The following is an 18,503-nucleotide window of genomic DNA, read 5'->3' on the forward strand; positions in this document are numbered from 1 at the left end:
ATTAAGAAATACATTGCTCACTTCGTGCTGTTATAGATAAAGAAGCCCATTCTCTCTTCCAATTCATACCTTTCTCGGCCTTTTGGCTAAGATCAAGTGTAGTATCTGTTTTTATCAGTTTAATATCTGATACGTGGATCATCGGTCTACACGATATTAACTTTATTTTTTAAGGGAAAAAATGCAATAAGTTAGCTTGCTAACTGGGTTTTCACGAGTCGCCTATGTGTTGCACTGCAACATAGGCTTGGCTCAACCCTTCAAACAATTAGTTGAAATTATCCCATGATTAGCGGTCTTTAAACTTTTTTTTATTTTCCTTCGTGAGAAAAGACACAAAAAGGTTCCGCTGATTGATATTTTTAGCATGCTAACTATCCCACATCGAGAATTGAGTAGATATAGATGTCACAAATGTCATTGGATACGAAGTGAATGGGTCAAATGGGCTTGTCTAAGCTCCGACCCAGGAAAGTCCCCGGGCCACTATTCCGCAGAGATGCGGCCTCGGTAACGAGAGAATCTTGCGGTTGGAGAGACACATTCGGGCTGAGACGCGTGTGTGGAGGAGCTTATGTGGTCTCTCCTCCGAACGATACCATGGCCGTTGTGTTAACACAACCGTTATTCACTGGCGTCCTTAACAGGATTTAACAGAACGGGGCTTACGTTTTCCAATGGCAACATCTTTTGTTGTTTCTAGACTCTTGGTAACACACGTGATTCACAAGAAACGTGACAATAACAAAAGTGAAATATTAGTGTAGAAGTACTATTAGAGATCACAAAGTCCCGAGTAGATAAGAAGAATATTTTATAGTTTTCGTCCCACTCAACCAACAAAAGAAGCGAATCTCCAGCTCAAATGGAAGAAAAACTTGCACAAAGCTATTTGCTTTTTTACATAAAGCTAACCAAACACGAGAGTGTATGAAGAAGAAACTAGATAAATTTTGTTTTCTCTTTTTTTTTTTTTCTGATAAATAAAAAACAAAGACGATCACATTTTCTCCAAAGCGTAGAATCAAAGCAAAGCCAATGGGAAAAAAATCTCTAATTCCCACTAATGTTTTGTTTACATATATATATAAACCAACAACGTAAACATATATTTTGGTTGTAAACACAAGAAAGTATGCAGAGAAGAGAGACTGGTGATGAAAACAGAGGCGTTTGTTGCCGGCTGATAAGGTACGTGGTGGTTAAACTCATGTCGGGTCAGAAGGAAGAAAAGTCTGTGAAGAAGAAACTGATCAAGAAGGGATCAAATTCGGATATCACAATCCACTTCAAGGAAAGAGAAGATAACGCTGCTAATGCCATCAATACTAGCTCTAGATCAGAGAGAGAGAGGGTGATCATGCTGGTCAATGGTGGTAGTGACGTGAAGAGCGTAGCGAGTGAAGCTAGCTTTGTGCGACCTCATGCTGCGGTGGTGGTAGCTAAGCCTGAAGATGTGAGGAGAAGATCACAACCAAAGCCAGTTTCGATTGATATTGATAAGAAATCAGATGCTTTCATTCAGAGTAGACTCGAGATGATGAGAAAAAGGCTTTAGCCTCCTTAGAACCAGAGATACACACTGGTGGTACTCATATAATATGCTGTTGTTATCCATAAATTCATTTTTTTTTTACTTTACGAAAACAAATACTGTCTTTATTCTTGATAAATAGTCTATCTACTCATTCGTATACGTGTGTATTCTGACTATGTACTATTGCCAGTTTATTTGAAAATTTACTTTACGAAAACAAATACTTTGCCAGTTTATTTGAAATTTACTTTGTTGAAAAGAAGAAACAAAAGTTGAGTATCTACTCATTCGTATAAATAGTCTATCTACTCATTCGTATACGTGTGTATTGTGACTATGTACTATTGCCAGTTTATTTGAAAATTTACTTTACGAAAACAAATATTTTGCTGTTATGAAAAGAACTGGAATTTTATTATATCGCGAGAATTTGAATAAGGGAAAAATTTATACCCGTAGAATTTTTAACACTGATAGAAAGAGTTTATTATATAGAGAAGAGAAGGTTGAGGGATGATCTTCTAAACGATCGAAATCGATCGTTCATATAGAGAAAAAATCTACTGTGCAAATAGTGCAGCGGGCCCCACATCTTTTTATATTTCAAACATATACGGCTGCTTTATTTGACTTTCATAACACTCTCCCTTGGGGACCGGTGTCACTATCCATTCTCGCTTAACGTCTTTGTTGCCTCGTTAAAAACCTTTCCAGGAAAACCCAATGGGAAAAAACCATAGTAAGGTAAAAAGAGTACAACTACGTAAGCTCCCCCTCGAATGAGCAGTCATAGATCCTTCTGATGACGCATTCCAATGTTGTGGATGTGTTTTCTGAATACCGAGGTAGGGAGTGATTTTGTGAAGAGGTCGGCTGCATTGTCGCATGATCGAACATATTTTACTTCGATTTCTTTATTCTTCTCGAGCTCTTGAGTGAATGAGAAGAACTTCGGAGGTATATGTTTGGTTATATCGCTTTTGATATATCCTTCCTTCGTTTGAGCAACACATGCCGCGTTATCTTCATATAGAATAGTTGGCTCCGTATTTTCGTCAATCCCACAGCTTGAACAGATGTGTCGGCTTATTGATCTTAGCCATACACATTCTCTACTTGCTTCATGGAGTGCAATGATCTCAGCGTGATTTGAAGAAGTAGCAACAAGTGTCTGCTTCTGAGAACGCCAAGATATGGCGGTGCCTCCAATTGTAAAAACATATCCTGTCTGGGATCGAGCTTTGTGTGGATCTGACAAATAACCTGCATCTGCAAAACCAATCATTTGACCTTTTGAACTTTTAGGATAAAACAAGCCTAAATCAGTTGTTCCTTGAAGGTAACGAAAGACATGTTTAATTCCATTCCAATGTCTTCGCGTAGGAGACGAACTGAATCTCGCTAAAAGATTAATGGCAAAAGATATGTCAGGTCGAGTACAATTTGCAAGATACATAAGAGCTCCAATTGCACTTAAGTATGGAGTTTCAGGACCAAGTATTTCTTCATTTTCCTCAGATGGTCGAAACGGATCATTTTCAACATTAAGTGATCTAACGACCATCGGGGTGCTAAGAGGAGTTGCTTTATCCATGTTAAAGCGTTTCAATACTCGTTTGGTATATGTAGACTGGTGTACAAATATACCCTTTTGAGAATGCTCAATTTGTAATCCTAGACAATATTTTGTCTGCCCGAGATCTTTCATCTCAAATTCTCCTTTCAGATAGTTTGATGCCTTTTGGATTTCGTTTTGAGTTCCAATAATATTAAGATCATCAACGTACACCGCGATTATCACAAATCCGGATGTTGTTTTCTTTATGAAAACACAAGGGCATATAGGATCATTCGTGTATCCTTCTTTTGTTAAGTGTTCGCTGAGACGATTATACCACATTCGTCCAGATTGTTTTAACCCATATAATGATCTTTGCAATTTTATTGCACATAACTCTTTAGGTTTGGAACTTAACGTTTCTGGCATTTTAAATCCATCTGGGATTCTCATATAGATATCAGTATCTAATGATCCATATAAATATGCCGTAACGACATCCATGAGACGCATTTCTAAATTTTCATTGGCCGCTAGGCTCATCAGGAATCTAAATGTGATTGCGTCCATGACAGGAGAATAAGTTTCCTCATAATCAATTCCTGGCCTTTGAGAGAAACCTTGGGCTACGAGACGAGCTTTGTATCTTGTAATCTCGTTTTTCTCATTTCTTTTTCGGACAAACACCCATTTGTACCCAACAGGTTTTACATCTTTGGGTGTGAGCACAATAGGTCCGAATACATTTCGTTTGTTAAGCGAATCTAATTCGACTTGAATTGCATCTTTCCATTTTATCCAGTCATGTCTCTTTTGACATTCATATACAGACTTTGGTTCTGGATCTTCGTTTTCTTCATTTATTTCCTTTGCTAAAAGGTATGAGAAAACGTCATCAATATCATCCATCTCATTTCGTTTCCATATCTTTCCATTATGGATGTAATTGATAGAAATCTCGTGATTTCCTTCAGATTCATGATGCTCTATATTGTCGTTAGATTCACAATTCGCTTCTTCCAAAATATTTTCTGTTATTTTGGGAGTATCATGCTTTTCACATTCCTTACGTTTTCTAGGAAGTTTATCCTTTGAACCAATAGGTCTACCGCGCTTTAAACGTGTTCCTGATTCACGTGTATCAACTGCCGTTCCACCATTTTGTGGTATTTCAATACGAGCAGGAGTATTTGCAGCGGGTATATGTGATTTAGTTACCATTTTGGTATCAGCAAATGCATCAGGTAGCTGATTTGCTATATTTTGTAAATGCATGATACGTCGAACTTCTAGTTCTGACTGTTTCGTAGGAGGATCAAGGTGTAATAACGATGGTACACTCCATTTGATCTCTTTTCCTACTTGTTTATTGTCTCCCCCTAGAGTTGGGAATTCTTTCTCATTGAAATGACAATCGGCAAATCGTGCCGTAAACACATCACCAGTTTGTGGTTCTAGGTATCTTATTATTGATGGAGAATCATAGCCAATATATATTCCCAACCGTCTTTGCGGTCCCATCTTTGTACGTTGTGGTGGTGCTATTGGAATATAAACCGCACAACCAAAGATTTTTAGATGAGAGATATTTGGTTCTTTTCCAAATGCTAACTGTAATGGGGAATATCTATGGTATGCACTTGGTCTTATCCGAATTAGTGCTTCTGCATGCAAAATAGCATGTCCCCATACAGAGGTTGGGAGTTTTGATCTCATGATCAATGGCCTTGCAATTAGTTGCAGCCGTTTAATTAATGATTCTGCCAAACCATTTTGTGTATGAACATGAGCAACAAAATGCTCTACTTCAATCCCTGATACCATACAATAATCATTAAAAGCTTGGGATGTGAATTCACCAGCGTTATCTAATCTAACTCTTTTAATTGGATAATCTGAGAACTGTGCTCTTAATTTGATTATCTGAGTTAGAAATCTCGCAAATGCCATATTTCGAGATGATAACAAACAAACATGTGACCATCTACTCGATGCATCGATTAATACCATAAAGTAGTAGAATGGTCCACACGGTGGATGTATTGGTCCACAAATATCACCTTGGATTCTTTCCAAAAACTTTGGTGATTCTTTGTCAATTTTGGTTGGTGATGGTCTTATGATTAATTTCCCAAGAGCACACGCATCACATGTCATTTTATTACTTTGGTATATATCTTGGGTTTTTATTGAATGACCATGTGAGCTTTCAATGATTTTTCGCATCATTGTAGTGCCTGGATGACCAAGACGATCATGCCATAATGTAACATCTTCTGGATTTCTTTTGATCACAAGATGTGATTCTATAGCATCAATATAAGTGTGATGCAATCCAGAAGGAAGTTCTGGAAATTTTTCCAGTACAAGGCCTTTGCCTGATTTTTCAGAAGTTATATACAAATACTTCTTTCCATTCTCAGTTGCAGACTGAGTGTTATACCCTTGACGGTATATATCTTTGAAACTCAACAAATTTCTCTTAGAATTTGGAGAATATAAGGCATTATCTATGGAAAACTTTGTTCCATTAGGCAACATAAAGTTTGCCTTGCCAATTCCTTCGATCAGGTCTGTAGGACCTGATATTGTGTTTATAGTCATTTTTACTGACTTTAAAGTAGAGAAATATCTCTTATCCTTCAGTATAGTGTGCGTTGTGCCACTATCTGGTATGCAAACTTCTCTACCAATTTGTTTAGTTGTTGTTCCATTTGCTTTCTTATCCATTTCTGTAACACACAGTTAATATCAATAAAGAAAATAAACTTTCATAAGTAAACATATTATGCATCAATAACAAGTACACAATAATTATACATTAGATATTTTGAAATACAACATTATTTTGAAAGTGAAATACATAATATTTTATGGCATCACTAGGCATTATTAAGCTTGATCAGTACAAGCACTTCAATTATTTTGATGAGTGGCCTCGTCGAAATCTCCCATAAAGTCAGAGGATTCGAGGTATGTCGATGTTGTACCCACAAGGTGTTCATTGAGATTTACTTCCTTTGCCTTGCCTTTAATAGATTCTTGGTACAATTGGCATAGATGCCGAGGAGTTCGACATACTTGAGACCAGTGTCCCTTCGATCCACATCTGTAACAGACGTTCTCATTTTTATGAGTAGGGTTTTCTTGGGTTTCTTTCCCTTTTACCCGATCAGATCGATTCCATCTGTTGGATCCCCTTCCTCTTGGGTTGTTACTCCTTTCATGGTTGCGGTTAAATCGATAACCACGACCACGCCCACGATAGGAATAATTTCCTTTTTCCGGATTTTTTATATCCGTTGCATTTGCCTCAGGAAATGCTTTGGTTCCCGTGGGTCGGGCATTGTGGTTTTTAATGAGGAGTTCATTATTTCTCTCCGCTATTATAAGCGCCACAGCGAGTTCAGAGAACCTCGTATACCCACAATTTCTATATTGTTCTTGTAGAACATAATGATTTTTGTGGAACGTTTGGTAAGTTTTCTCGAGCATTTCTGCTTCCGAGACAGGCTTACCGCAATAATCTAATTGCGCCGCTATTCTCAATATAGCGGAATTGTACGTTTCCACTTTTTCAAAATCTTGAAATCGTAGATTTTTCCACTCATCGAGTGCATGGGGGAGAGTAATTTTCTTTTGGTTATCAAACCTCTCCTTCAGAGCTTTCCAAAGATCTAAGGGATCTTTGGTTCTCGCATAATCATGCGTAAGATTTTCATCTAGATGCCTTCTCAGAAATATCACGGCCTTAGCCTTTTCATGAGAGGTTGATATATTGCCGTCTTTTATTGTTCCGAGTATTTCCTCGGAATCTAGATGAAGCTCCATGTTTGTAACCCATGCCGTGTAGTTTGTCCCAGTTACTTCCAATGCCGGAAACTGAAGTTTCTCGATTTTTGCCATTTGTATTTCTAAAGCACATAAATAAAAATTATTAGAATATTATTAATATTAAAAGGAACCGTTTACATTAATCATGCAAGCAATTACAAGGAGAAGCGATGTAAAGAAAATTAAACCGATATTCATCTTAAATTCACTTGGAGTAAATTCTCCAAAGAATAAACCATAAATAGAAACACAAATAAAAATGGCACATAAAAACAAAAGTGCGCGAATCATCTTTCTTGAAATGAGAAATCGGAGGAGAGCGATTTGAAATTTTTGAGAGAAGATGAAATGTTTTAGATGATGAAATGGAGTGAAAATGAGTTGTATTTATAGATGAAAAATACTGTTCATGACCGTTGGAGAAAGAGGAAATTTTTGAAAAAATTTCTTTGTGACCGTTGGGGTTAAATCGAGTGCACTAAAAATCAGTCTGAAAATATCGTATTAAACAGTCAATCAAATCTATAAAATTTCATAAAAGTAAAAATTATGGCAATGAAATATTTATGTTATGACAACAAATCATGCGACGGCTCAGCCGATCAATGCAGAGTAATAAATAAATTATACGGCGGCTCGGCCGACCAATTAATAAGAAACAGAATATAAGGCGGCTCGGCCGACCAATAAATAATAAACAGAATATAAGGCAGCTCGGCCGACCAATTAATAATAAACAGAATATAAGGCGGCTCGGCCGACCAATAAATAAATTAAATTACTAGTAAATAATATAGGCGGTATTCCGGCCATTATAACATGATATAAATAATAGTAGAGACGGTATACCGACCATTATAACAGGGTATAAATGATACAAATAAATTTTACTGAATCGCAGAGTGATCGTGCTGATAACGTGTTATGAAAAGAACTGGAATTTTATTATATCGCGAGAATTTGAATAAGGGCAAAATTTATACCCGTAGAATTTTTAACACTGATAGAAAGAGTTTATTATAGAGAGAAGAGAAGGTTGAGGGATGATCTTCTAAACGATCGAAATCGATCGTTTATATAGAGAAAAAATCTATTGTGCAAATAGTGCAGCGGACCCCACATCTTTTTATATTTCAAACATATACGGCTGCTTTATTTGACTTTCATAACATTTGCCAGTTTATTTGAAATTTACTTTGTTGAAAAGAAGAATCAAAAGTTGAGTATCATCTAAGTTTGTTTGTCATATTTTTCCTAGAACAAAGTTATTGCTAATTGGCCAGTTTTGGTTTCGGCTCATACAATTGACACGGTAGTCAAATAACAAACAGTCTAGCTATTCATGGTATTAGTCGAAAGGCAATCAAATCCAGATCAATGCAATATCAATCTACTATGTATTACTTAGTGTGTTCTTTCCAAACTAATCGGATAAGCTAATAGGGCATATATATATATATATATAAAAGGTTTGTTTTATTGTTCAAACCTCAATGTATGAACTCAATAAGATCAATAAGAATACTCAACTCTTATTAGCTTAAGAAACTTTCTCAAAACTTAAGCTTCTCAAACTCATAAGTTATGCTACACATTAGCATCTCCTTGTATATATCCTTAAATTTCCTAAACACATTAGTAAAACCTAATTTATCCTAATCCTAACTCATCTAGGATAAATATAACTTGACCTGCAAGTTAACTCTCAAGTTTACTTCCAACATTCTCCCCTTTAATCTTGAAGTTAGCTTCTCTTAAGTCTTGAACTCCAATAAGTTCTCTCATCTCCTTGAATTTGATTCTGCTCAATGCTTTAGTTAAGATATCCGTCTTTTGCTCATTGTCGGGTACATGTTGCACGTCAACTTGTCCATTTTCTACACTCTCTGATGAAGTGATACCGCTTATGTATATGCTTGCTTCTACCATGGAAAACCGGGGTTTTTGTGAGAGAAATTGCAGACTTATTATCGATTTTGATCATGACTCTTCCGCAGGATTCTCCGGTGACTTCCTCTAGTAGCTCTTGTAGCCATATAGATTGTTTTGCAGCTTTAGTAGCAGCCATGAATTCAGCTTCACATGATGACAAAGCCACTGTCTCTTGTTTTTTAGAACACCAACTAAATGGACATGAATTGAGATAGAAAACATGACCAGTGGTGCTTCGTCCATCATCTTCGTATATGTTGTGGCTACTATCATTGTACCCTACAAGCTCTGACTTCCCCATTCGTTTAAAGAACAATCCATAGCTCAGTGTTCCTCTTAGATATCGCAATATCTGCTTCAGCGCTGTTGAGTGTGATCTCTTTGGATTGTGCATATAGCGGCTTGAGATTCCGACAGCGAACGAAAGATCAGGACGCATATGCAGTATGTATCTGAGACATCCTATCATTCGCCTATAGTCCTTCTCATTAATATCCTCTTCATCGCTAGACTTGGATAGTTTAAGTCTAAACTCCATCGGGGCTTGTACCGTGTTACATTCGTTCATGCCGGCTTCATCCAAGAGTTTTTTCGCGTATCTCTCATGTTTTAGCATAATCCCTTCTTTGCATTGTGTCACCTAGATCCCTAGATAACAAGTTAATCTTCCTAGATCACTCATCTCAAATTTCTCGGCCATACTTGACTTGAACGCTAGAATCTTCTCAAGACTTGATCCGGTGATGAGTAGGTCGTCTACGTGCACGGCTACTAGTAGTATATGCTCGTCTTCATGCTTCCGATAGAGAGAAGGTTTCTTGTGGCACCGGACAAACTTAAGAGCTTGAAGAACTTTGTTTAACTTCTCGTTACAAGCCCTAGGAGCTTGTTTGAGACCATACAAAGCTTTGTGTAGTTTGTATACTTTGTCTTCACTTCCTTGAACTTCAAACCCCTCTGGTTGTGTAACATATACTTTCTCTTTTAGTTCACCATGAAGGAACGCTGTTTTTACGTCTAAATGATGCACTTCCCAACCATTGGACGCAGCCAGTGCTATGATGAATCTCACCGTTTCTATCCTTGCTACAGGTGCAAAGACTTCTTCGAAATCAATTCCATACCTTTGAATGTATCCTTTAGCTACAAGTCTTGACTTGTGTTTGTTTATGGTTCCATCAGCATTGCATTTGATTTTAAAGATCCACTTTAATCTGATTGCCTTTGCTCCTGTAGGAAGATCTACTAGCGTCCAGGTATTGTTTTTGATAATTGATGCGATTTCATCCTCACATGCATCCCTTCATATCTTATCTTTCAATGCTTCGTTAATATCCCATGGTTCTTCTTCTACTAAGAGTAAGAGATACTCGTATTCTTCTTCGACAATTTATACATAATCGTCTAAGTAGCTTGGACGCTTTGTGATTCTCTCAGACATTCAGTGCAACGTCATGATCATTGCTCTGCTTGGTAATAGCTGGATCATGGTCGGGTTCTTCATCATGCTCTTCGTTGACATTGCCATGATTTTCTTCTATCTCTGTATCTTCTTCTCTTATACCATTGTTCCCATATTCTCCTAGAGCTACCTTGAACATTCCAGGTTGCTCTTCTACCGTCTCGACACTCTGTAGGTTCCACTCCCAACTCTTTTTCTCGTTGAAGTTTACATCTCTGCTCACAACTATTCTTCGATGTGTAGGATCAAGAGTCTGTACGCCTTTGAACCTGGTTCGGTTCCAAGATGCACTAGTGATCGAGACCGGTCATCAAGTTTCTTGATATGTGGTGTATCCACTTTTGCGTAACAGACACACCCGAAGACCCGTAGATGAGAAATACTTGGCTTCCGTTTCTTGAATACTTCGTATGGTGTCTGTGACGTCAGTACACGAGTTGATACACGATTAATAAGATATGTGGCGTGTCTCACCACTTCTCCCCATAGATAGTTAGGCATATTCATGTGTTTTATCAAGCTTCTTGTCATCTCCATGAGTGTTCTGTTCCGTCTTTCTAGTACGCCATTTTGTTGAGGTGTATATGGGGCGGTTAGCTGTCTTACTATCCCTGATGTCTCGCAGAACCCGTTGAATTCTGTAGATGTGAATTCCCCTCCTCTATCGGTTCTGAATGTTTTGGTTGATGCTCTTGTCTTACTTTCGACTTTTGTCTTGAACAACTTAAATTTCTCGAATGCTTCTCCTTTGTCTTCTAAGAGTATAGACCAAATGTATCGAGAATGATCATCGATCAAGACAAAGATATATCGTAAAAGAGTTGCAGTGGGTGGTGAGATAGGACCACATAGGTCTCCATGTACGAGGCCTAGTATCTCTTCATCTTGATATGTGCTTGCCTGCGGGAATGACCGTCTCGTTTGTTTGCCATACATACATGAAACACACGTCTCTTTCTCAACCGAGATCTTTGTCATGCCGATCACAAGATCCTTTCTTACCATTGCCTTTAGCGTTTCTGCTCCTATGTGACCAAGTCTCGCGTGCCATAACGTTGAATCGCCACCAGCAATTAATTGTAGACACTTATTATCTCTGATCTCCATAGTTACTTTGTATAGTCGATTTCTTGCTCTCTTGGCTTTGGTGATTAGAACCCCATCTTTGTCATGTAATGTGAGATAATCTTCTCTCATCCTAACGTCACATCCGGATTCAGTTGCTTGTCTAAGACTGATGATGTTGCTTCGTAGTTCCTGGATGAAATATACATCAGCTAATGTTTTCCGATCTCCATCATTGCCTACAAAAAGAATCGAACCCTTTCCCTTAATATCAATACGAGAATCGTCGCCAATTCGCACCTTTCCTGTGATTGTTTCATCAAGCGTTTTAAAGTAGCTACGATTCTCAGTCATATGGTTACTAGCTCCATTGTCTAGGTACCATAGGTTTTCTCCGTTGCGGCTTACTTCAAACTCTTCAGGCTTGATGTTCTTCTTGTTTAAATAGACTACTTCATGCATCAATAACCCCTCGGCTTCATGAGTCTCATCTTCTTGGTGGTTCTCGTATGTCTCTTGTAGTTTTAGGAGACGATCCGGACATCTTGTTGCGAAGTGACCATTCTTATCGCACCTGAAACAAGTAATCTTTGACATATCCATATCTCTATATGATCGTCCTCGACCACGTCCTATGCCATAGAATCTTTCTCCTCTCCCCCTGTTTCGATAATCACCATATCCTTCTCGGTTTGAATTTTGTTGCGAGGATTCCATGTTGGCATACATTAGTTTGTCTGATCGTCGGTTCTTTCGTCTTGTTCGTTCTTTACTCTTTCTTCATAAGCTTTTAGACGTCCAATTATGTCTTCGAAGCTTGTTGTTTTAAGATCCAATACATGTTCCAGCAAAGCTACTATGTGTATAAACTTCTTTCGAGGAAGGCTTTGGAGAAAATTTTTAACCAATTTTGTTTCTTCAATATTCTATCCTAATGCAGCTGATTTTGATGTGATCTCTGATAATTTTCCAACGAAGTTATCAATTGTATCTGATTCCTTCATCTTTAATCTTTCAAATTCAGCCATTAGGGTTTGTAACCGGGCTTCTTTAACTCTGTCGGCTCCCATATGCCTCGACTTGATAGCTTCCCACACTTTCTTCACATTATCCAAGTCGCCAACTTGCAGTATGAGTGCTTCAGGGATCGATTGAAAGATCAGTGCAACCGCCATATCATTCTTGTCCGTCTCATCTGTTTCTTTCTCGATCACATCCCACGCCTTATGTATTTTGAGGAGGGTGTTCATACGGATTGCCCACACGGTATAGTTGCTGGAGGTGAGCATTGGACAATTGATGGATGATGAGCCTCCATCTTTCTTTGCGATCGTACTCGAACTGGTTATTATATCTCCCATGGTTTTGCTCTGATACCAAATATTGTTCAAACCTCAATAAGATCAATAAGAATACTCAACTATTATTAGCTTAAGAAACTTTCTCAAAACTTAAGCTCTCACAATGATTTATCTCAAACTCATAAGTTATGCTACACATTAACATATATCTTTATATAATCCTTAAATTTCCTAAACACATTAGTAAAACCTAATTTATCATAATCCTAACTCAACTAGGATAAGTATAACTTGACCTACAAGTTAACTCTCAAGTTTACTTCCAACATGTTTGCCTTAAACCACAAAGTGTGTGCATAATATAGATCACAAGTGGATGGTAAACAATAAACAGACATTTTATATATATTAAAGTGTGTGCACATAAACATGGCTTCTTGCATAGTCGCATGGCTACAGAAATTTAGACCATTTCTAATGGTTTATTCTATTTTTTTCTCTAAAATAGAGTAATTCTATAATAGAGTTGAATGTTGCTCCAATGGTACTCTATTTTAGAGTGAAAAATAGAATGATGAACAAAAAATAAAATAATTACTGTATATATAGAGTAAAAAATAGGTTTACACTATTATATAGTGGAAAATAGAGTATCGTTGGAGCATTTTTATTCTAAACTCTATTATATAAGAGAAAATATATTAGTGTTGGAGGTGCCCTTAAGAGCTCACACTCGCCATACAGCTCTAATACAATAATTAATATAACAATTAACACAAACTAAGATACAGCTAATATATGAAGTATCAAAAGAATGTAATCAATGATGATAGGAACAAGGCCAATTTTTATTTTTATTGGTTTCATTGTTGCATGAATTGAAACACAATTGGTTAAAACATTACCAATGATTCGTAAAATAGCCTTTTAAATACAATTGGTTGATCGTGCAGAATTTTACTGACAAGATGCGAGAAACAACTATATAGCCTACAAGTTTAAAACCAATAATACATGAAAGCACCAGTTATGATTCCGGGTACTAGAGAAAATATAAGGACAAATATCCATGAGTCCAACTCACTTTTATATTTGTTTCTATAATAGTATTTAGAGATAAAATCACTACAACTCTACTCTATTTCTTCCTCTAAAATAGAGATTGCTATTTTACCTCTATATTTAGAGAAAGAAATAGCATTCCTCTATAATAGAAGCATACTTTTTTATTTACAAAATGATCATTTAACTTTTTACTTTAACAATTATAACCAAAATAAATATTTTTTAGTAAAAATTTATTGTTTATATAAATATATAATCATATTTTTTATTTACATAATAGTTTCTATAAAAATATTCAGTGTAAATAATATCATAATTTTATGAATGTACACTAAATTGGGTTAGTTTTCAACTTTCACAAATAAAAGGTACTATTTGTAAAATTAAAAAAAATATATCAAAAATATTTTTTTTAGAAGAATAAACAGAGGAATACATTGGAGACAAACTTATCTCTATTATAGAATTTTCCTATTTAAAAAAAAAATAGAAAAATACATTGGAGATGGTCTAAAATTCCATCAAAACCACAACTACTATTTCTTTTCTTTTACATCTCATATATACTATTGTCTACTAAATTGCTATACATGTTTTTCTTCAATTAATTATTACGTAAACAATACTGCCTTTTTTTTCTAAGGGTTGCAGTGTTTTAGTTGATGATGTCCAACTGCGCAATGCATCTGCTATGAATATGATTTGATCTAAGGATCATATTAAAATCATTGGGACTTGTGTTGGTTAGTGCTGGGTTCGCGGGTCAACCCGCCCCGACCTGCCCCGCCCCGCCGCGGATCGAATCATTTTTTCAATTCAAAAACTCGACCCGCATAACCCGCAAACAAAAACTTTTATATCCGCACCCGCTCCCCCAAAACCCGCGGGTAACCCGCCAAACCCGCAGGTAATATTAATTATATTAAAAATAGTTATTTTAATTAAAAATGATTATTTTCTAATTATATAATAATTATTTTAATTAAAAATAATTATTTGTTATTTATATAATAGTTATTTTTAAAAAATACTATTAAAAATATATATTTATAATTAAAATTATACAAATATTTATTGTTTTTTATATATTTTACAAAAAAATGTTTTTTTTTCAAAAATGTTTTTTTTTTTTAATTTGCGGGTTGGCGGGTACCCGCGATTCAAATTCGGCTGACCCGCACCCGCGATTTAAAAATTTCAAATGGTTCGACCCGCACCCGCCCCGCGGCGGGTCAAACGGGGCGGGGCCCGCGGGCAATGGTTAAAATTTCCAGCTCTAGGTTTGGACACAGGAATGCACAGGGATGTTAACGTATGGTAAAATAATTCAGCCCAGTCCAACCTACAAATAACTCAATCTAGTTTATACCCAACCTACAAAAACCCAGAAACATCAAGGTTGAAATTCAAACCCAGAAAATAACCCAATATGGTATAGGTTTACCCGTGGGTACCCAAAGTATTATCTTATTTATTCTGAAGATCATGTAAAATATTAGTATCATTAATGTGAGCTTTAATATATAAACAAGATTTTGCAATTTTATAGAAAACTTGTTTTAGCGCAAAAATTCGTTTACGATTTTGGTGAAAAAACTCGGTTTTTGGAAAAAAATTATTTTGCAATTTTAACCGGAAAACTCATTTTGCGGTTTTAGCAGTAAACCTCGTTTTGACATGAAAACTCACTTATGGTTTTAACGAGAAAACTTGTTAAGTTGTTTTTGTGGTTTTAACGGAAATTTTTCTTTTTGCGGTTTTTGGTCGGTAAATTTGTTTTTGTGGTTTTGGTGGGAAAACTCATTTTTGCGGTTTGCGAGAAAAATAATCTTTCTGGTTTTGGCGGGAAAACTTGGTTTTGCGGTTTTGGCGGAAAAACTTGTTTTTACGGTTTTGGCGGGAAAATTTGTTAGATTTTGGCGGGAAACTCGTTTTCGATTTTGGCGGGAACAATCTTTTTGCGATTTTGGCGGAAAAACTCGGTTTTGCGAGAAAATTCAGTTTTGCGGTTTTGGCAGGAAAACTCGGTTTTGCGAGAAAATTCAGTTTTGCGGTTTTGGCAGGAAAACTCGGTTTTGCGGTTTTGGCGGAAAACTCGTTTTTGATTTTGACGGAAAAACTCAGTTTTGCGATTTTGGCGGGAAAACTCGATTTTTCGGTTTTGGCGGGAAACTCGGCTTTTCGGTTTCAGCGGGAAAAATCGTTTTTTTTTTTGCGGTTTTGGCGGAAAAATTGGGTTTTACGGTATCGGCGGGAAAACACCTTTTGCGGGTTTGGCGGAAAAACTCGATTTTGCGTTTTCAGTCGGAAAACTCTATTTTGCGATTTTAGCGGAAAAACTCGGTTATACGGTTTTGGCGGGAAAATTCAGTTTTGCGGTTTTAGCGGGAAACTTAGTTTTATGGTTTTGGCGGGAAAATTCGGTTTTGTGGTTTCGGCAGAAAAACTCGGTTTTTTGGTTTCAGCGGGAAAACTCGTTTTTGGTTTCTGTGAGAAAATTTATTTTTACGGTTTCGGCGGAAAAATTCATTTTTGGTTATGACGGAAAAAAACGTTTTTGCAAATTTTATATAATTTAATTAAAATGGTGAAAATCTATATATATAATTGAAAACACATGGATACACGCTTACCCTTTTGTATTTACCCAACATAAATATGAGTTTTAAAATTAATGCCCATGTTTAACCCAATTAATCTTAGATGGGTAAAAACCCAACCCATTATTAGTGGGTTTGGGTAAACCCATGGGTAAATTACTCATGTTAACATCCCTAGGAATGCATATGGGTGAAGCATGATGAACAAGTGGATGGTAAGCGAATCTTTATCTACACGTACCCTCAACACCCGTAGATATCTTGCATGTTATAGACCCCTTCCCCAACCTCTATATAATATAACACAAATATTAACATAGTAACCAATAGTCTTGTAGAGTTGTAGCCATGATGAGTAGAGGCATGAGACCAAAACAATCGAAGTTAGTAGTCAGCTTTATGTTTTGGGGTTTTCTGGTGTTGTCAAGTGCAACAGAAGATCTGCTGGTGGTATCTCAGTGTAAGAACCAATGCAAACATGATCTCCACAACATGAAAGAGTGTGAAGATAGGTGTGACAAAAAGATGATGATGATGGACCAAGAGGAACTCATTTTAGAAGATGGAGAAGGCATCTATCAACGCTGCGTGACGGCTTGCCCTCGTACCACAAAAGAGACGATGGCGGCCACAGAGAAGCAAGAAGTAGGAAGAAGTTATGGGCCTTTACAGACAAAATGCAACAGGAAATGCACTTCTCCTTACACACCCCTTAAAAGATGCATATCCCAATGCTTAAAGCCCATGGTTGGGAAGAAGATCATGGACAACGAGGTAATCTGCGAGTCCTCATGCAGCATCCTTCAAGAGAAACCGCTCATTGTAAGATGCACCAGGGTTTGCCACGAGAGTACTCCCGGAGCTGTTGGCTTAGTTCTACTTGAGAAATAGAATCTCTAGCTAGTGAGATTCATAAGTAATAAATGCTATTGTGTAACAACGATCCAAATAAAACTAAAAAGTATTAACATTTTGTTTTGCCTCTAAAAACTACTAGCGTTATTAGAGAGAGAGAGAGAGAGAGAGCAGAGAGCTTGTTCACAAGAAAGAAAAGCAAATCTACAAAAAAAACTATCCTTTGAATGGCTTGGGTTTGAAGCTCTTCTCTGAAACATCATCAGTAGTAGTAACAGCAGGAGAGGCAAGCTTAGCATCAGGAGGACAAGTGTCTTCCATGACCTTTGGGACAGTGAAAGTGAAGTCTCGAAGCGGTGCATCCTTGAACTCTGGATTGGTTTCGATGAAGGATGCGACTTCATTGCGACTCCTCAGCTTCTTACCAGCTGGAGTAATGTAGTAAGTATCCATCTTGGAGTAGTCTTTTCTGAGGACAAGGCTCCTCTTGAAACCTTTGGGAGTTTTGGGGATACCAGGCTTGTCGATGACCCAGGTTCGAGAGGAATCATAGTCAAGATCAGCAGGGTCTTCGCAAGAGACTTGTTTCTTCTTATCGCAGGTAAAAGGGTCCTCCAGCACTCTACTCCTGATGTCCTCGTACTCCTCCTGGCTATCAATCACTCTCCACTTGTGACAAGTATCGCATTGTGCCGCATAGGTATCGACCACCCTCCCTGGAGCAACGTCTTTCTGCAATGTAGCCTCAGACAGTGAGCGTACAAATAGATAAACAAGCTGAAAACTAGTTCAGCAGGTATCAGAGTAAACAAGACAGCTTTTAATCAAGAAAAACATCAAAGAGAGTGACCACTATTCGAAAAGGAAACCCCAACAACAAGTTACTTCCAAGAGAGTGCTCTTGAAGACTAAACGACAAGTAATTACTACAAAAGCTCACAACTTTATGTGTCTCGAGCACCTAAAACTGAAACCTAGAAGCTACAAAAGGAGATCTGAGAACCCCGGAGATGATGAAAACATGCAAAAATGCGTGCACTTTGGCAAAAACATTCGCATCTGTGAACGAAAAGAAAACACTAACCTTGGCTCTTGGTGTCACTGCGTTACCGAGCTCTTCCTCCTCCATCAGCTTATTTGGTAAGATGAGAGAAAAGTTTTCAGCTTCCTTTTTATTATTTTCCTTTTCTTTTCCCAACACCAAAAAAGTCCCTTCAATGCTTTCTCTGACTCTCTCAAAAACCCTTCCTGCGGACACTGCTAATCCCACGGCCCGTGCTAAACGATATCAACA

At 37.2% G+C, this 18,503-nt stretch overlaps 4 protein-coding genes and 1 non-coding gene across 5 annotated transcripts; 3 read left to right on the forward strand and 2 right to left on the reverse strand.

Annotated features, from left to right (window-relative positions):
* The first annotated feature begins 65 nt into the window (after nt 1-65).
* Nucleotides 66-261, forward strand: LOC125586493. The gene has a single exon (XR_007323021.1). It is a non-coding gene; the product is annotated as a U2 spliceosomal RNA (small nuclear RNA).
* Nucleotides 262-770: 509 nt separating this feature from the next.
* BNAC04G21000D lies at nt 771-1,758 on the forward strand. Its single transcript, XM_013890843.3, has one exon. It carries the CDS (start codon nt 1,136-1,138, stop codon nt 1,556-1,558), a length of 423 nt encoding a protein of 140 aa, XP_013746297.1. The 5' UTR covers nt 771-1,135; the 3' UTR covers nt 1,559-1,758.
* A 7,032-nt stretch (nt 1,759-8,790) lies between these two features.
* LOC125585968 (secreted RxLR effector protein 161-like) lies at nt 8,791-9,399 on the reverse strand. Its single transcript, XM_048755711.1, has one exon. It carries the CDS (start codon nt 9,397-9,399, stop codon nt 8,791-8,793), a length of 609 nt encoding a protein of 202 aa, XP_048611668.1.
* A 7,265-nt stretch (nt 9,400-16,664) lies between these two features.
* Nucleotides 16,665-17,324, forward strand: LOC106444954. The gene has a single exon (XM_013886399.3). The coding sequence runs from the start codon at nt 16,703-16,705 to the stop codon at nt 17,243-17,245; it is 543 nt and encodes a 180-aa protein (XP_013741853.2). The 5' UTR covers nt 16,665-16,702; the 3' UTR covers nt 17,246-17,324.
* Nucleotides 17,272-18,454, reverse strand: LOC106444952 (methyl-CpG-binding domain-containing protein 4). The gene is made up of 2 exons (XM_013886398.3): nt 18,294-18,454; nt 17,272-17,941 (listed from the first exon to the last, which is right to left on the reverse strand). Exons 1-2 carry the CDS (start codon nt 18,336-18,338, stop codon nt 17,426-17,428), a joined length of 561 nt encoding a protein of 186 aa, XP_013741852.1. The 5' UTR covers nt 18,339-18,454; the 3' UTR covers nt 17,272-17,425.
* Nucleotides 18,455-18,503: the final 49 nt, after the last annotated feature.

The sequence above is a fragment of the Brassica napus genome, chromosome C4 (assembly GCF_020379485.1).
Source record: "Brassica napus cultivar Da-Ae chromosome C4, Da-Ae, whole genome shotgun sequence".
Taxonomy (NCBI): Eukaryota; Viridiplantae; Streptophyta; class Magnoliopsida; order Brassicales; family Brassicaceae; genus Brassica; species Brassica napus.

Excerpts from the sequence above, each read along its gene's own strand:
- BNAC04G21000D (XM_013890843.3), top strand. The coding sequence starts at position 1,136 with ATGCAGAGAAGAGAGACTGGTGATGAAAACAGAGGCGTTTGTTGCCGG.
- LOC125585968 (XM_048755711.1), bottom strand. The coding sequence starts at position 9,399 with ATGGAGTTTAGACTTAAACTATCCAAGTCTAGCGATGAAGAGGATATT.
- LOC106444954 (XM_013886399.3), top strand. The coding sequence starts at position 16,703 with ATGATGAGTAGAGGCATGAGACCAAAACAATCGAAGTTAGTAGTCAGC.
- LOC106444952 (XM_013886398.3), bottom strand. The coding sequence starts at position 18,338 with ATGGAGGAGGAAGAGCTCGGTAACGCAGTGACACCAAGAGCCAAG. Across the intron at positions 17,942-18,293 it reads CAGTGACACCAAGAGCCAAG|AAAGACGTTGCTCCAGGGAG; the intron begins GTTAGTGTTTTC and ends GCTACATTGCAG.